This window comes from Enhydra lutris, unplaced genomic scaffold, assembly GCF_002288905.1.
Source record: "Enhydra lutris kenyoni isolate GAN:26980312 unplaced genomic scaffold, ASM228890v2 scaffoldscaffold37, whole genome shotgun sequence".
NCBI classification, from domain to species: Eukaryota; Metazoa; Chordata; class Mammalia; order Carnivora; family Mustelidae; genus Enhydra; species Enhydra lutris.
The window spans coordinates 21,169,827-21,186,275 of NW_019154121.1; the positions used below are offsets into that span (position 1 = coordinate 21,169,827).

Consider the following 16,449-nt stretch of genomic DNA (forward strand, 5'->3'; position numbering starts at 1 on the left):
AGGTCATGATACCAGGGTCCTGGGATCGAACCCCATATCGGGCTCCCTGCTCGGCCAGAAGCCTGCTTCTCCCACTCCCCCTGCTTATGTTCCCTCTCTTCGTGTGTGTCTCTCTCACCCTGTCAAATAAACAAATAATCTTTTAAAATATTAAAAGATTATTATTAAAAAAAAAAGACTTTCTGATCAGAGAGATCATCATGGGCAGAGCAGAGCAAGACACAGCTAGGGCCCCAAGCATCCCTGTCTTCAGGCAAGAAAAAGTGTAATAATATTTGTTCTTCACAGGAAAGAGATGTCAGCCTAAATTATCTGCATCTCTCCTCAGCCTTCTTCACTTTGCCTGTAGAGGCATTTCTCATGACCAACAATAACTTCATGTAATTAGAAGGAAAGGGGACCAGAGTTGCACTATGAAGTCATTCCCCTGTCAAGAAGGCAGGGTCTTGGCCAAAGCCCTCAAACAGCTGTTGAACATCTGGGCAGCCAAAGAACTGAGTGGCCTTGAGAAATGTGGGGAAAGGGCACACATACAAGAATAGGTTCTGGAAGAAGTTTCCCCTGTTCCCTCGCGTGAAGCACACATGTGTATCCTGTTGGCCATCCTTCAGCCAGCTCTCCCGGGGCTAGAAGTCACCAGTGTTTCACAGGGCATGAGCACGCAGGAGCCCAGAGCCCCACGGCTCTGGTGAGTGAAAGAGCTTCCCATCCTAAGAAACAGGGTTAATTCAGGCCCTGGGGAAATGGGGTCTCCTCCAGCCATTTTGATGGATGAACCAGGAAGGACTAAAAAAGAACTATCAAAAAATCCTCAGTTGCAGGAAATGACACCTCTTGCCTTTATGGAGCATTTTATAGACTGGAACAAACTTTTCCATATCTCTCAGCAAAGCCACGTGATAGCACTGTAGCCTGAGTTCGTTGACTCACTCAACAAACATTAACTGAATGTTTGCTCTGCATCAGGCCCCGTTTTGGGTCCTGGGACCTCAGAGACAGATAAGACACAGTCCCTGTACCTTGTGCAGTTCACAGTCTGGAGGGAGAGATAAGAAGCCTGCAGTTGCATTGCAGGGGGAGAATTGCCATGGGGAAGGGGCATTCACTCATTGAACTAATATTATGAAATGCCTGAGTATCCTGCTGGGAACTGTGATATGGTCCCTGTCCTGTGAGGCTTCCAGTCTAGCCAGGAAGACATCCATGGACCATCATGGTTGGAAAGACAACTACCTGGGGAGACCAGATCGATAGGGGAGCCTGGGGTTCTTAACTGTAAAATGAGGAAATGTCTCAGCCACGGTCCTCTCAATTCGGCGGGCTCTCCACCCATTGGGGGAGCCAAGGGGATGGTGCACAGGATCCCAGATTTGTAGGGTAGCACAGATGAAACAACCGTAAAGAGGAGACTGTCCCAAGCACTAGAGAGGGCAAGGCTATCCTCACTGGCCTATTCCTCTGTGCCAAATAGGGACAGTTTTCATGGAGGGAGTAATGGGGCAGGCTCACAGGGGTGAGCCATATTTAGGACTGGGCTGTTTTCAGTTCGGTCAAGCACACGTTGGCTGGGCTCCTCCTGTCCACAAGGCACCATGTTCCTTTCTGAGGAGATATAAAGAACCAGTGAACATGGCCTGATCTTTCTCCCTCAGGAAGCCCACAGTCATTTGGACGAAATTGCTCTCCTAACAACTAAATCTAGTGGAGGCAGAATGGAATAAATTTTTTTATTTTAGCCATGATGTGAGACACAGCATAATCACAGATGAAGTCAGGGACAGGGGAAAGTGCTCAAATCCAGCTGGGGGACTCTTACTGCTTACAGCTTGGAGCAGGGATTACCAGAGTTGAATGTCGAGTAACAGGACTGGAAAAGACACAGAACAGGGACTCTGGCTCCCTCCTTCTACCCTCTGCGTGTTGTAGAAAGGGCATGTTACATCACACACATCAGTGTCACACACAACGTCAGTGCCATGGCCTGAACTTAGGACCCAAGACTCTTGAGCCGTTCCACACGCCTTTGTGTCCCCAGAGCTCTCCTACCTTACAGTGGTTCATCCTCCCCCTAGAAATGCACTGCGAGTACTTCCTCAAACTTAAAGGAGCTGCCACAGTTCCCAAAGCCGAACAGAGGCTAAGAATGATAACTCGTGTGTCATTTTACGGTTTGCAAAGCAATTGTGCATCCACTCCACAGACTCGATGGCTGCGGTGTTACCCTTCCTGTTTCTGTATGAGGAGGAAATCTGCACAGCTGGGAGGTGGCAGAAACTGCCATCCTCTGTGAGGTTCTGGCCACATTAGAGCTTTTCAGTGTGTCTGGACCTCAGACTCATGAGCCAACCGTTGGCTCTTCAAGTTATCTGGAAACTGGTGGCTTCTCTTCTCTCCCACTTTGCTAGGCCTAAAGCAGTCCTTTCCAAATTAAACCTGAATTTCAAGCTTCATTAAGAATGCTGTTGCAGTATTTTTAAACTGTGAGACAAAAAAGGAAAAAAGTTAACAGTATGGCTGAGTTGGGTTTAGCGATATTTGTTTTCATTCGTGGTGATTGTGTAGATTTGAAAACAGAACACAGATCCTGACTGTGACTCAGTGACACCACCCCCCACCCCAGTCCGCTGATCCTCTCTCAGGGCTCCCCTCACCCTTACGTGCCTCCACATGTCACCAGAGCACTGGCCAGTAAGGGACCAACAAAGCCAGTGGGCAGAGAGGCCCTGAACCACTTGACAAGGAGATGTGCCTCCTTCGTGTCCTTTGGTCTGTGAAAACCTCCTGAAGTGCTGGCATGTGTCTTCTCAGCTGTGACATAGAGACACTCTGATGGGGCATGTTCGTTTCTTGCCCATTTTAGAGATGGTGAAACTGTGGCCCAAACATGTGAAGGGTCTGTAAAGTGAGAATAAGAATGCCTGCCCTGCAGGGTCACGCTGTGAGGATGGCAGGTGGGCTCACTGTGCCCAAGAGGCAGCACAGCCCAGCGATGAAAAGTGCAGGATCTCTTCCCAGACCGCCGGGATTTCAACCCTGGCTCTCCCGTTTGCTCCCTCTCTAAGCCTCAGTCCCTCACCTGCAAGGGTCAGTTCCCGTTCTCCTGCACCGTACTGCCTGGAAGCACAGAAGCATATTTATGATAGATAAATGTATATACACATATCCATATATAAATAATATTTTAAAAAATTGGAATACGCTCTTCATGAAATTTTACACACTACTTATTTCACGTCAGATCACAATGTGTCTCTGCATATAATAGTGTATTTTGACCTTTTTCATCTCTTGATTGAAATTTGTATCCCAAACTGTCCCATGCTCCTTGCTAGAAGGGAAATAATTCAAGTGTACATAAAGGAAGGTAGGAGCCATAGTTCAGAGAGCATCCGCCGGTGCCAGGCCCCATGCTGGGTGCTCTGTGGATGTGATGTCCACCCCTTCGCAAACAGACCTGCAGAACAGAGATTTCCATGCAGGGAGACTGAGGCTCAGTGAGCTGAAGTCATGTGCCCAACGTCACACTGTGGATCCACAGGAAAGCTAGGATTAGAATGGAATGGGTTCGTCCAAAGAACGAAACTAGAATATAAAGTCCCCTGGAATCTTAAAACAACCAGACCCCTTTGGATGAAGGATTTGTAAGCAGCTTCAAGGTGTGACAATCTCTTCAGGCGCTGTTGGTCCCATGAAAAACGATCGTGGATTGCAATACAGATCATTGATAGATGCCACCTGGAAGGAGGAATTTCAGGAGAGCAGAGAACAAAGCTCTCTGCCCTCCCTCCCCCTCCCCCTCTCCCCTTGCTGGAACGGAGAGCTCCCATAAAGCCATAGAATTCGGTCACTCTTCAGACTATCTCTAAACCACGTTTCTTGTGATAAGAGACAAGAGAGAAATTGACCTTTAAAAATCCTGTGTTGCAAGGGGCAGATAGAGATTTTGAAAGCCTTTTTAAAGAAGGCACAGAGTCTATTATAGCAAATGACAAAAACTTCTCCCAGATGTGTACAGAGTGGGGAGGCCCATTCCAGGCCCCATCTCCAGGGCCTCCCTGGATGCTGTTCCCAGGCTGCTGTAAGGCCGCTCTGTGGCCACAGAGAGATCAGGTTGGTGTCTGGGCTGTGGAGTGGGGGCAGCAGCTAAGCCCGCAGAGAGAGGAGGATGTGTCACACGCTGTCCGCGGAGCCGTGAGTATAAGGTCCATGCAAACAACTACAACACGAAGTTTGCTCATGCATGAATTTCCCAGACCTGCTCCCATCTTTGTTCTCCTTTCAGCTGGCTCGTGTCCACCCCTCTGGTCCCAGTTCAAGCATTCCATCCTCCAGGATACAGCCCAGCCTGCAACCCAAGCTGGGTTCCCACCTTCCGGCTTCCACGGCCCCATCTCTTTCTTCTTCTCCAGCACTCTGTTGTGCCAGAGGCGTGACGGTCTTCTCCCTGTCTGTCCACACGATGGGTTCCGAAGGGGCGGACCTGTCCCCGTGCCTCCTGTCTAAGGAGAGCAATGAGCTCTTCCCAGGGTGGGGACTGGCTTCCACCACACCCCCACGGCCCGACCAAAGCGATTGAGCTGCTTGCCTCTGGGGTCCTCAGATCATCATTGATCCTTTGTTCATTCATGCAACAAGTTTGATGCTCACTGTGTGCAAGGCACCATGTTCTGCGTTTGGGGTAGAGAGGTCAACCAGTCCATTCCTGCCCTCCGTGGAGGAGCTAGAAATCCCAAAGCACGGACAGAGAAAGATGTAGACTCTGGCATAGTGCCTAATGGCTGGACTTGCAGAAAGAAAAGAAACCAAATTCCCAGCTCTGCCACACTTCACTGCAGGATGACGCTGAGTCAGTCACTGAACCCAAGCACCAGGGTCCTCGTCTGCAAAGCCAAGAAGGCTAGCTGAGCCACCACCTTCAGTAGGACCCTCGGGCACACCCTTGGCTTTCTGAGGGAGTTGCAGCCAGCCAGCCACCAGGAGAGATGGGCCCACAGCATAGAAAGGCCAGGAGGTTAGGTCAGGCAACCCCAGAGGCTGCCCCGTGAACCCCCGCCTGAGGAAGACACCAACATCAGGCGTGTAGGGAGTCCATCAGGGTCCCACTGCTCAGTGGTAGCTGTTAGGATCACAAAATGAGCAGAAAGCCACTGCTACTCAGGACCAGGGACTGATGGCAGGGGACCTCGCCTATCCCTGTGCCATAGCACCTGTCTGCAGAGGGGGCTCTGGGGACTGGCCACTGGAATGGGGAGGACCCCAGAACTTCACTGAATGACTCATTTACTCTTTACAGCCCAGGAACCCACCAGCAATGCTGAGGGACTGGCAAAACTCACTCTCCTGGTTTCGCATGAACAAATGATGTCTCAGGGGTTGGAAGGGGGTGTGCCCAAGGTCTCACAGCGAGAAAGTGACACAGCCAGGAGAGGAACTTGCTCTTCAGGCTTCTAGCCTGGATTTTTTTTTTTTTTTCTCTCCTGTTCCCCACTCCCTGGTTCTCAAGGTCGCTTGACACCCCCCAGCAGAGCAGGTACTGAGGAGGGGGCTGGAGGAAACAACATGGCCCTTATCCCAAGTCAGTAGCACTGAGGTGGAAATGTTAGCAGAAACCAGCGCTGCGTGCACAATGTTAACATTTTAGCCCGGGGCCGGTGCTTCAAGCTCAGGGGTCACAAGAACTTGAAGCCCTTTGGAAAATGTTCATTTGGTGCCCCAGAGACCTGCATCTTTTGTCTGGTTTTTTTCCTCCCCGCCTCCTTTTTTTTCCATCTTTCTTTTTACTCCCTGGTCTGACTCTTCTGGACACTTCCTCCCTGCTTCCCCTTGCCCCTCACTGCTGGGTCTAGCATTGCCGCCCTCCAGCCTCCAAGATCCTAAGTGGCCCCCACTCCATTTCCTTCTACCCCCTTCACTTTCACCATGTCAACAGAGAGAAAGGAAAAAAGGATGTTTCTTGGGGTGGGGAGGAATGTTCTTTCCCAAAGTTGGGGTTTAGAGTTCAGGAGGGTTTTACTGAAAATTTTGAGGAAATAGAGAAAAATCCTCCCTATTTTCCTGGTGTTTTTTGTTTGTCTTTCTGTTTGCCACAAGAAGGGTCTATCAGTGGGAATAGCATACAAACGAAAAACGGACATTTTCTAAGTCAACAGACTTGTGTGTAATATACAATTTAGTGAGATACGAAGTCCTTGGAAAGTGTAAATATTCACAAACTAGCCAAACCGGAGAATCATGAAAACTATACATTGAGGTGTTTCTAGTCTACCCCAAAATTTACTTTTCTGTCCCCAAAGCCCATTTTTTCCTCTCAATATGCCTCTTCCCAAGTCTTTCACCTCTGCCTAAGAAAACGAATCTCCCTTCCTGCGGCGGCTGGCCTGCCCCAGATCAGGCCACCGTTTGCACAAAAGCCCATCTTGTAAAGTGCACCTTTGATAAGAGTTTTGTGCCCCCCCCACCCGTGCTCGTTTTTGGAGCATGTGCTTCCTTTAATAATGACCATCTCTATTAGCAGAGGGTTAGCCCACATTTACTACTTCACAAATATTTGCTGAGTAAACGACGGGGGAGTGTCCACCCAGGAAGGCCTAGGCAGACAGAATCGTTGGCCCAGCCTTGTCACTCTGTCCTATGAAGCATACCCATGAGCCATTCTACAGTCCCAGAACTTTCATGAGAGCCCCGCTTGTGTGAGGTGGCTCCATTTCAGACAACCCCAGTCTTCAAGTCCCCTGGGTCTCCATTTCCTTAACTTACAGGTGTGTCTCTCAAGCCATCTTTGTCTAATTCAGTTCTTCAAAGTCAGGCTGCGTCCAGAAAGGGCCACCCTGAAATGTGTGATGGGAGGGAGCCAGGACTGGTCTGTGGTGAGGATACCTGTCTGAGGGAAGCTCCCGGCCAAGGAGCTAACAGGGACTCTTGTTTACCAAGCACAGACTCAGGTGCTGGTCATCATGCCAAATACCCCATGTCCATGATCTCCCCTAACCCCGCAGCCTATCTGTGAGGTATGTCTGGTCGTCCCCTTTATAGATGGGTAGAATTGAAGCTCAGAGCCCCTGCTGAGACTTTGGGGGGGGGGTTTCCAGTAGAATGGCTAACTGGATCCCAGAGGGCCTCTGATCATAAGAAAGGACCATTTGTTTTTAAAATAGATTGCTTAATTTGTTTTTCAAAAGGAAAGATAAGGGGTGCCTGGGTGGCTCGGTGGGTTAAAGCCTCTGCCTTCAGCTCAGGTCATGATCCCAGAGTCCTGGGATCAGCCCACATCCAGCCCGCATCCTGCTCTCTGCTCAGCAGGGAGCCTGCTTCCTCCTCTCTCTGTGCTTGCCTCTCTGCCTACTTGTGATCTCTGTCTGTCAAATGAATAAATAAAATCTTAAAAAAAAAAAGGAAAGATAAAAGGAGTGTGGGGAGGCCTGATTCCTGAAGCAAGGTTGAAGCCGGGGTGGAAGCTAGAGAAGGAGACACAGGGATACTGAAATGAGCTCCATGTCTGGGGAAGGAGACAGAGAAAATCTACAGTAGAGTGAGGAGATGGGGAGTGAGTGCTGTGATTGAGGTCACTCAGGGAGCCGGAAGGGCACGGAAGAGTGGTATTCCAGCAAGACTCCAAAATTCATGCTTTTCACTTAAGAAATAGTTCCCAAAAGTCTCTTCAGGACTCAAAGAACCTTTCATACTTAAGACCTGGGCTCAGATTCCAAGTCAGCCCTGGACTACACAAACTTGACCAAGTTACTCTACCACTTTGAATCTCCAGTTCCTTCTCTAAAATGAGGGTGATGGGGCTCTGGGTGGCTCAGTCAGTTGAGTGTCCAACTCTTGATTTCAGCTCCGGTCATGCTTCCAGGGTCATGAGATTGAAACCTGCATCGGGCTCCACACTCAGCAGGGAGTCTGCTTGAGATTCTCTTGCTCCAAAAAATAAATAAATCTTTTTTTTTTTTTAAAGATAATTAAATGAGGGTGATGCTGACAACAGTGGCTACCTCACAGAGCAGGGAAGATTCAATAACACATTCCTTGAAAGCATTCCTTGTCAAGCATTTAGCACAATGTCTGTGGTCGTCATCATCATCATCATCATTTAATATAATATTAATAATTCCTGGCTGACCTGCCCCCAGGACTAGAGAACAAGCAGTTCTTCCAAGATGCCACAGAGCAGAGTATTTATAAAGAGGTAAAAGCCCAGCTTCCAGAGTCTGGTAAACAAGAGCAGGCAATAGCTAATAAAATTTCAAATTAGCCATGACTTCTCACAGCCCTTCAATTGTACTTGCTGATTTAATGGTCAGCGTCCCTGCTCACTGGGATTGAATAATGGAGCATTTCTGCAGAGTTATGGATGCGGCAGCTGAATCTGTCATGCTAACATCAATAGCAGAATGCAAATAACCCACAGCACGGGCTGTAATTATGTGCTTAAGCAACGTCTGACAGGGGTAGCACGAGACTATGTGATGGAGCCCGCCGTCCGCAGGAGAAGACAGGGGCTTTGTTAAGCGATCAGTGGGTGTTTCTGGGAGCTGGGACAGGAGCCCTGAGTTAGAGTGCAGGACCGTGCCTGGGTCAGAGGAGGCCTTTCTTCCACATCTAAAGATGAATATGGGAGGTGAGCAGACCACGGAAAAATGGCCCTTCACTTTGGTGAGCCATATTGTAGACTCAGGGATAGGAAGGGAAACTACCCCTTAGTAAGTGCTTACTGTGTATCCAGTATTCTGCTAGATTTGGGGACATATACCATGTTTTGTATTTATGTCACTAACACTTACATGACACTTTTATAATCCCCTCGTAAGACACGTGGGAAACAGAAGCCGGAGGGTTTACGTAACTTGCCTACGGTCACATAGAGGTTAAGTTTCAGAGCCAGGATTTGACCCCAGACAGTCTGGGTCCTGGAGTCCATTCTGTTCACGCTGCGCTGCCCTCGAGGAAGTCATCAAGTCTTGAATGCCATGAAGAAGTAGGCAAGAAAGACGAGGGATTTTTCTCTGTAATTTACTAAGGAAAAAAAACTGGGTTTCAGGGACGTCAAGTATCTTACCCGACACCACAATACAACTGAAGCTAGTAAGGGGGCTTGGGAGGCTGCCTGTGTGGATGGGGTCCCGAATCTGGCCAGGCTGTGCCACGCTCCGGTGCGCAGCATCTGTAGTGTAAACCCACGGAGACAGAAGCAAGAGAGGCCTGTCGATGAGGAGGAGGCTGGGGCTCAGAGAGTAAGAGCAGGCATTCGTCCATGGGAGTTCTTAGGTGCGGTTTTGGGCCCTGAACTTGAGCCTGAGCCTCACGATGCTCCCACCACACCACGCTGTTGAGATGAACTGAACGAAGGTAGTGGTTTTCTGGCTTTTATGGGCTATCATTTGGTTTCATCCCCTGATTCATTTGTCAAGTCATTCAATTCTCATTCATGTATTTACTTCACAGCCATGTTTTAGGCACTTGGACTCAGTGCTGGGGACAGAACAGAGGTAACCAGAACAGGATCTATGTCTCCAGGGTGGTGGGACGGTTTGCCCAAAGTCGCACAGCTAATAAACAAGAGAGGCAGAATTTGAACCCAGAGGAACACATGGCCTTAGACTGTTCTCTCCAACAAAGCACACAGAATGTCACCCTGGGCTGTTCCTGCCCCCCCCCACCACCACCCAGAGGCATATCCTCTAATCCCTGGATTTGCTCTCCATATTAAGCTATGCCATTGGGCGCCTATGAAAGCACTAATACCACCAAAACTCTGTGGTCTTATGGCATTTCTTTCTTTGTCGTTTGGGAACGGTACTATAATTTTCAGTCCTGAAGAAATTCATCCATGTGGTGGAGAGGATTCCCTGCTAGTGGCTCGTTGGTCAGCGACTGGCAGAAGGCAGAGCTGGGTCTCCCTGGACCTACATGGCAGCCGGCAATGATGCTGGCGGTCATAGTGTCCCTTCTTCACCCCCAAAGCCAGTCTGTCTCTGGCTCTTACTGCTCTTACCCCTTAAACCTCCCTCCAAACCACCCACTGTTCCCCACTTCCACTGTTCCTGCTCTGATCTCTTGTCCCCCCCGTGCAACCTCAGAAATGCCCTTGCCACCGCAGAGCCCCCAGCTTCCACTTCGGGCCAGCTTCAGTATCACCCTCCAGATTACGGAAGAGCTTCTCTCAGTGATGCAGATCAGACCATGTCACCCCTGTTTTAAACCTTCTAGGAGCTCCCCCTGTTCCCATCCCCATCCCAGGAGTTCAGTGCAAATTCTCAAAGGCAGCCCGCGGCCGTGCAAGTTCTTTCACCAGCATCGACAGTCTCTTCTTGGGCTCGTCCCTCACCTTCTCAGTTGAGCTGAGCAGCTCAGACATTCAGTGTGTTCTTCCACCCCTGGGCCCTCATAGAATGCCCTCCGTCTCTTTGAAAAGAAACAGAAACACCCATCCCCTGTACAAGTTCTTGTCCTTCTCCCCAGCTAGACGAGTGGGCTGGGAGCAGATCTGAAGCCCCAATCTCCCCACAAAGGCCTTGGCTCATCCCACGTCCTTAATCAAGTGACTCAGTGAGTGGAAAATAGAGACGTGAACGAAGGTGTTGCAGACAGACACGGCTGGCGGGCCATGGTGGTATGAACTTCAATGCTATCACCCCTGCAGATGGCTTGCTGGACTGCATGGACCCTGACTGCTGCCTCCAGCCCCTCTGCCACGTGAACCCGCTGTGCCTGGGCTCCCCCGACCCACTGGACATCATCCAGGAGACACAGGCCCCAGCGTCCCAGCAGAACCTGCACTCCTTCTACGACCGCATCAAGTTCCTTGTGGGCAGAGACACCACGCACATCATTCCTGGGGAGAACCCCTTTGACGGAGGGTGAGTCCCCTGCGCCCTGGCCCCGGCCGTGGCTCTCTGCGGGAGAACAGAATCAGCTCGGGCCACCTTTGGGGCGGTGGGGGTGGGGGTGGGGGGAAGCCAGGAGGGTGGGTATCGAAGGCTCTCGATGGAATGTCACGGGATGCAGAGAAGCAGCCTCAGGTGCCCACCCTTAGAAAACTGCTATCCCAGGCATTTGGAATTTTAATGAGCCAAGTTGTGTTGTTCCCGCTGGGTGATAGATGGAGAGAGTGAGAAATCAAAGGTCCAAGGGGAATCTTGGATCAATACCCTCTTTGCAGTCAGCTGTTACTGATTCTGCAGTCTCCAGATGAGTGGCAACACTTTAACACTGTTCACCCTTAGAGCCGATGTCCAGAAGATGGTGGGGGTGGGGGGGTGGGGTGCAGTGGCTGCCCCCGCTCAGGCTGTCGGCCCATGCATTCTTTCACAAGTGTTTGGTTGTATCTGTCACCCACTGGACAGCTGTTCACTGAGGTCCACTCTGTGCCAGGTGCTATGCTGGAATCACGGAGCTGAATAGTCCACTAAGGGGACAAAAAAGACCTCCAGGGTGATCAAGCAGAACTGTGCCCTCAGGGCACTCTGGGACCGTCCTCCAGGAGGTGCTCCTGGGAGGGGAAGACATGACTTAAGAATAGAGTCTTAGAGATGAAAGATGGTTAACTCGGCCAGGGAAGGGAGGGTGTTCCCAGGAGAGGGAAGAGCTTGTGCAAAGACCAGGTGTGCATGAACCAAGCACAGGATCCAGGAATGACGGGTAATCATGCCTATTGAATGCCTTCCCGTGTAGGGCTGCCTCTTACATGCAGAACTTTCTCTAAAAGTCAGCACAGTCAGTTCAGCGGTCACAGATTTCATCTCTTCTGTGTTCATGACTTCCATGCACCGCGCAGACAACAGGGTAGTGGTGAGGGGTGGGAAAGGTGAAGGCCGTCCTCCTGTTCTACTCAAAGTGGGAGATGAGCCGGGCTTAGGCATCACTTGAGCCTGAGGAATGCAGGAGAGTCTGTCACTCAAATGCCTTGGGAGACTGTGTTGCCTTCACCAGCTTGAGGATCTGAGAGCAGCAGCGGGTTGGGAGTTCCCCCCTCACAGTAAGGGCAAGGAAGGGAGAGTCTGTGGTTCATAAGCAATTCTGGAGCTTACACGGAGGTGGGAGATGTTGATTTGGGAGCCTTCGACAAGCAAGCAAGAGTGGAAACCAGGAGCACACAACAGTTTACTCTGGGAGAATGTGTGAGGGGAGAAGGGCAGGGCCCTCAGAAGGAGCCAGCCCAGGAGGTGTGGTTGTCATCACCAGAGCGTAACTGGGAATCCAAGAAGAAGGCCTCCCTGCTGGGATGGGATGGAGCCCGGGTTCTGGGCTTCACACCACAGGACTGTGGGGTCTAGAGCACATGCCTCCCATTGCCCCAGTCCCTCTCCACAAGGAGCAGGGACAGGACAGGAAAAGTGAAATGGGAGGAGTGCTCCGAGCCCAGTGGGAGGGGCATAACAGGAGTGAGAAAAAGCCCTCAAACTTTAACATTTTTAGAGATGAAAGTGCATCGTAGTCCAAATCTTCCAACTCACCTCAAGAATCTTGAGAACCTCAGAGGTTAAATGTCTCTGGGTAGGAAGCTTCCTGCTCTTTTATTCAATTGTGTAACTTGCTCTGAATGCTTGTGGGCCTTCCTGTGGCATACGTTCTTTTAATCAACCAGGGATAAGCATATTATTCCCACGAAGGGAAATATTCCTTACTCATCCTTTCTTTATTGGGCCCATTATGGAATCTGATCAGGGTTCTGGCTGTTTGGACGCTGGTGGTGGTTCTGCCTAAGGAGGGCCTTACCGTGCCATCCTGATCGGTGCCAGCAAGGACCACATCCCCTGCTTGTCTTCTGGTGACCCACCAAAGGCTGCTGCTTACATGCCACAGATCCCTGGGGGGACCCACACAGGCTTTCAGTACTGTGGATCCAGCAGGTCTGACTTGCAGGGAGCTTGAGAAAGCTGTACCAGGAGAAATTGACCTCTTGGCAGAAGGGAAGAGTAGAGGCCTCAGAGTCAGGCCTACTTGTGTTTGCAATCCCAGCTCTGCCACTACCGGATACATGGCTCTGGGCAGGTGGCTTAATATAGCACACATATAAATGTCTCCAATCCTCTAAACTGAGTTCTCCAAAAAAGGACTGCATCCTACTCATTTTAGCTCTTAGTAGATGTTCAACCAAATACGCGTACATCTTGCCTTGAACAATGAAGAAATGGAAGGAAGGAGGGAGAAGGAGAGAGAGGGAGGGAGAAAGGATGGATAGATACATTATCTATTTTACTTAATTTTATCCTGAGGATTCAGGGTCCAGGGAAGTTAAATCATCTGCTAAAAATCATATTACAGATGAGTAGCAGAGGCAGGAGAAGTCGGCTCCCAGATTATTGTTTATGTACTTGTCACCCTCAGTTAAACTACAGATGCTTTGAAAGCAGAGACCGTTCATCTCTCCAGACCTATCACACTTAGGGCAAGGCCTGGAATATGGTATTCAGTCTCCAAATAAATGGATAACAGAAGCTTCTAGATGTTACTGTAAAAATTCCTTTCACCTAATATGTGCCCAAACCATTAGGCCCCTGCTCCTCACTCATCTAGATTCAGAAGAAACAGCAGTCTGTCACTACTCAGTATTCCCAAACAGATTTTTATGTTAAAAAAAAAAAAAGCCCAAGTGACAAGAAACCTGGAAACATGAGGCATCAAAAGCTTTTGTCACTGGACGCCCATCAGGTATCTGTTGTCTTAATCTGGGCCCTCAGAGCGGTGCTTATTTGCATAGTTGGGGTAAAGTGGAACCCCTTACCAGGTTTGGGTTGTGGCCTTCCTTCCTCTCATATGACAGAATGTGGCTTCGTGGAAAGAGCCCAGAGTCTGAATCTTGGCTTTACCTCCCATCATCTCTGTGTGACGTCAGAGGAAATGATTTAACTTTTGTGTGTGGGCCTCCGATTACAAATGGGCTGTAATGCTATTTCACAAATGCCGTTGAAAGGGTTATCTGAAATAAAGCATCTAGCACAGCACTTCATACTTAGGTGGTCAGTATGTGATTGCTTTTACGGCAGCGGCATGGCCTAGTGAAAATAACACAACCTTTGGAATCAGACAACTGGATTTATTTTAGTTTAGTTTAGGTTAGTTTATTTTATTTAAATTCAGTTAGTTAACATATAATGTATTATTAGTTTCAGGGGTAGAGGTCAGTGATTCATCAGCTGTGTATAACATCCAGTGCCGTTACATCACATGTCCTCCTTAATGCCCATCACCCAGTTACTCTGTCCCCCCATGCCCCTCCACTCCAGCAACCCTCAGTTTGTTTTGGTTAAGAGTCTCTTATGGTTTGTCCCTCTGATTTCATCTTGTTTTATTTTTCCCCTCCCTTCCCCTATGGTCCTCTGAGCTGTTTCTTATATTCCACATATGAGCAAGATCATAGGGTATTTGTCTTTCTTTGATTGACTTCTTTCATTTAGCATTAATACCCTCTAGTTCCATCCACATCGTTGCAAATGGCAAGATGTCATTTTTTGATGGTGGAGTAGTATTCATGTGTGTGTGTGTGTGTGTGTGTGTGTGTGTACATATATACATATATACACACACATATACATATATGTGTGTATATATGTGTGTGTATATATATATATATATATATATATATATATATATGCATGCCACCTCTTCTTTATTCATCTCAGACAACTGAATTTAAAGTCTTTTGCATCTACGTTCTAGCTGTGTGACCTTGGGAAAAGTCCTTAACCTCTCTGAGCTTGAATTTCCTCATCTGTAAGAGCGAGGTAATAATGTTTACTTTGCAGAGTTGCCATGAGAATTAAAAGAAAAACACAAAGTACATAAAGTCATCACCTAGTACTGGCCACACCAAAAATGCTCGCTAATTCAATGATGATGATGATGACGATGGTGATGGTGACATTGTTAAAAAGAGCTTCTCACTCTTTTAATTGGAAGTGCAACTTGGTAGTAACCTATCCTCCAGGGAAGTCCAGCAGCCACCGAGAAAGGAGCAAGGTTTCAACTGTTGAATTCTTATTTGAGGAAAGGAAAGAGCAGCATTGCGCCCGCCATCTGTCAGCCGGGGTCCTCATTAGGGAGGAATCCAGTGGCACTTCTCCAGAGAGCGGGCTTTCTGATGAGCAGGCAGACCTGACTTGGTGCCTGTGCCTGACAGAAAACCCCACATTCTCCTGCACCCCACACGCTATGGCACAACATGTAGCTTCCACACAGGAGTCTATTTAACAGGCCTCATGATGCAGGCTGTCACCCAGAGCAGCGGCAGCATTTCTGAGCCCGTCAAGGACAGGCAGCCCCAGAGGTGCCTTCCTGCACACCGTGGGCTCCCAGCTGGGTCTCTGACTCAGGGAAGCACACAGGTGAGCATGCTGGGACCACGGGACAATGTGGACTGACTAGAGCGCCCTTCCGTGGGGGAAGCAAGCAAGCAAGTCTTCAGGGCCCAGGGCTGTCTGCAGAACACTTTTCTTCAGAGGCCTGACCCCAGGGCTGAGATGAAGAAGCGGGAGGTTCTCAGATCCACCGATGACACCAGGAATTCTTTGGGGAGCTCCTTCTGCTTTTGTGCAATGACACAGCTGGCCCCCAAGGACCTGGAGCAGGGCTGGCCCTCCCAGAAGGAGGGGCAGCCGCACTTCGGGACCTGAGGGTCCCTGCCAAGCATGGGAGGCTCTAAGCTGGGCTGGACTCCTTGGAGCCAAGCACAGAGCTTGACTCCAAACTAAAGCAGAAGGACTGTCAAAGGACTTGGAGTAAGGAAGCCCTCAGAGACCCTGTCTGGCTCATCTGTGTCCCCAGAGCCTAGCACGATGCCTGGCCCAGACCAGGTGTTTCATACAGGTTTAACGAGTGCTGTAGCTCTGTTGACATTCTGCCCCTGCTGTCCTCAAGTCCACATAAGGGACAGAGGTGTGAGTGGCTTCTGCTGATGTAACACAGGTCTAAAGTGGGAGCAGACAGAGCAAGCAGGAAAATCACCATCACCAGGTTAGGCGGCTTCACTACTGTCTTTCCTTCCCAGCCTGGAGGCCCAGACCCCTCTGCTCCGTGGAATGCCTGTCCCTCACCTGGAGTCACGGGGAAAATACAATGCACTGAGTGGAAGAAAGGGGCCACTCGGGTCTGTAGGTGACAGATGGATCCCCAACTGACCATGAAAGGAGGACGAATAACAGGACCCAGACAGTAAAGCTTGGGATCAGGCAATTGGGAAAGAGAGGGAAGCTTGAGACATTTCCTCCTCAGAGAACACTCAAGGCCATTACGTCCCTATGACACAATTTTGGTTGCTTCTCTACTCTTGGGAAGGACAGGCAGACAGATCCCTTCAGCGAATAGCAATAGATCGCCAATGCCAGATGGTAGAAAGAGGTTCTGACAAAAGAACCACCCCTGAGTTATTTGAATATCAGTTCAGAATAGGTTTGAGGACACAGTACGGGTGAGAGAAATGTGAGGTGGTCTAGTCTTTCTGGGCCCTGTAAG

General features: G+C 49.5%; 1 protein-coding gene across 1 annotated transcript in view; it reads left to right on the forward strand.

Moving 5' to 3' along the window:
- LOC111154485 (teneurin transmembrane protein 4) overlaps positions 1–16,449 on the forward strand; it is a 373,890-nt gene that overhangs the window by 273,359 nt on the left and 84,082 nt on the right. Inside the window, exon 15 of the mRNA XM_022514097.1 lies at positions 10,640–10,856. Within this exon, the coding sequence (XP_022369805.1) occupies positions 10,640–10,856 (217 nt within the window). The remainder of the gene's footprint in view (positions 1–10,639; positions 10,857–16,449) is intronic.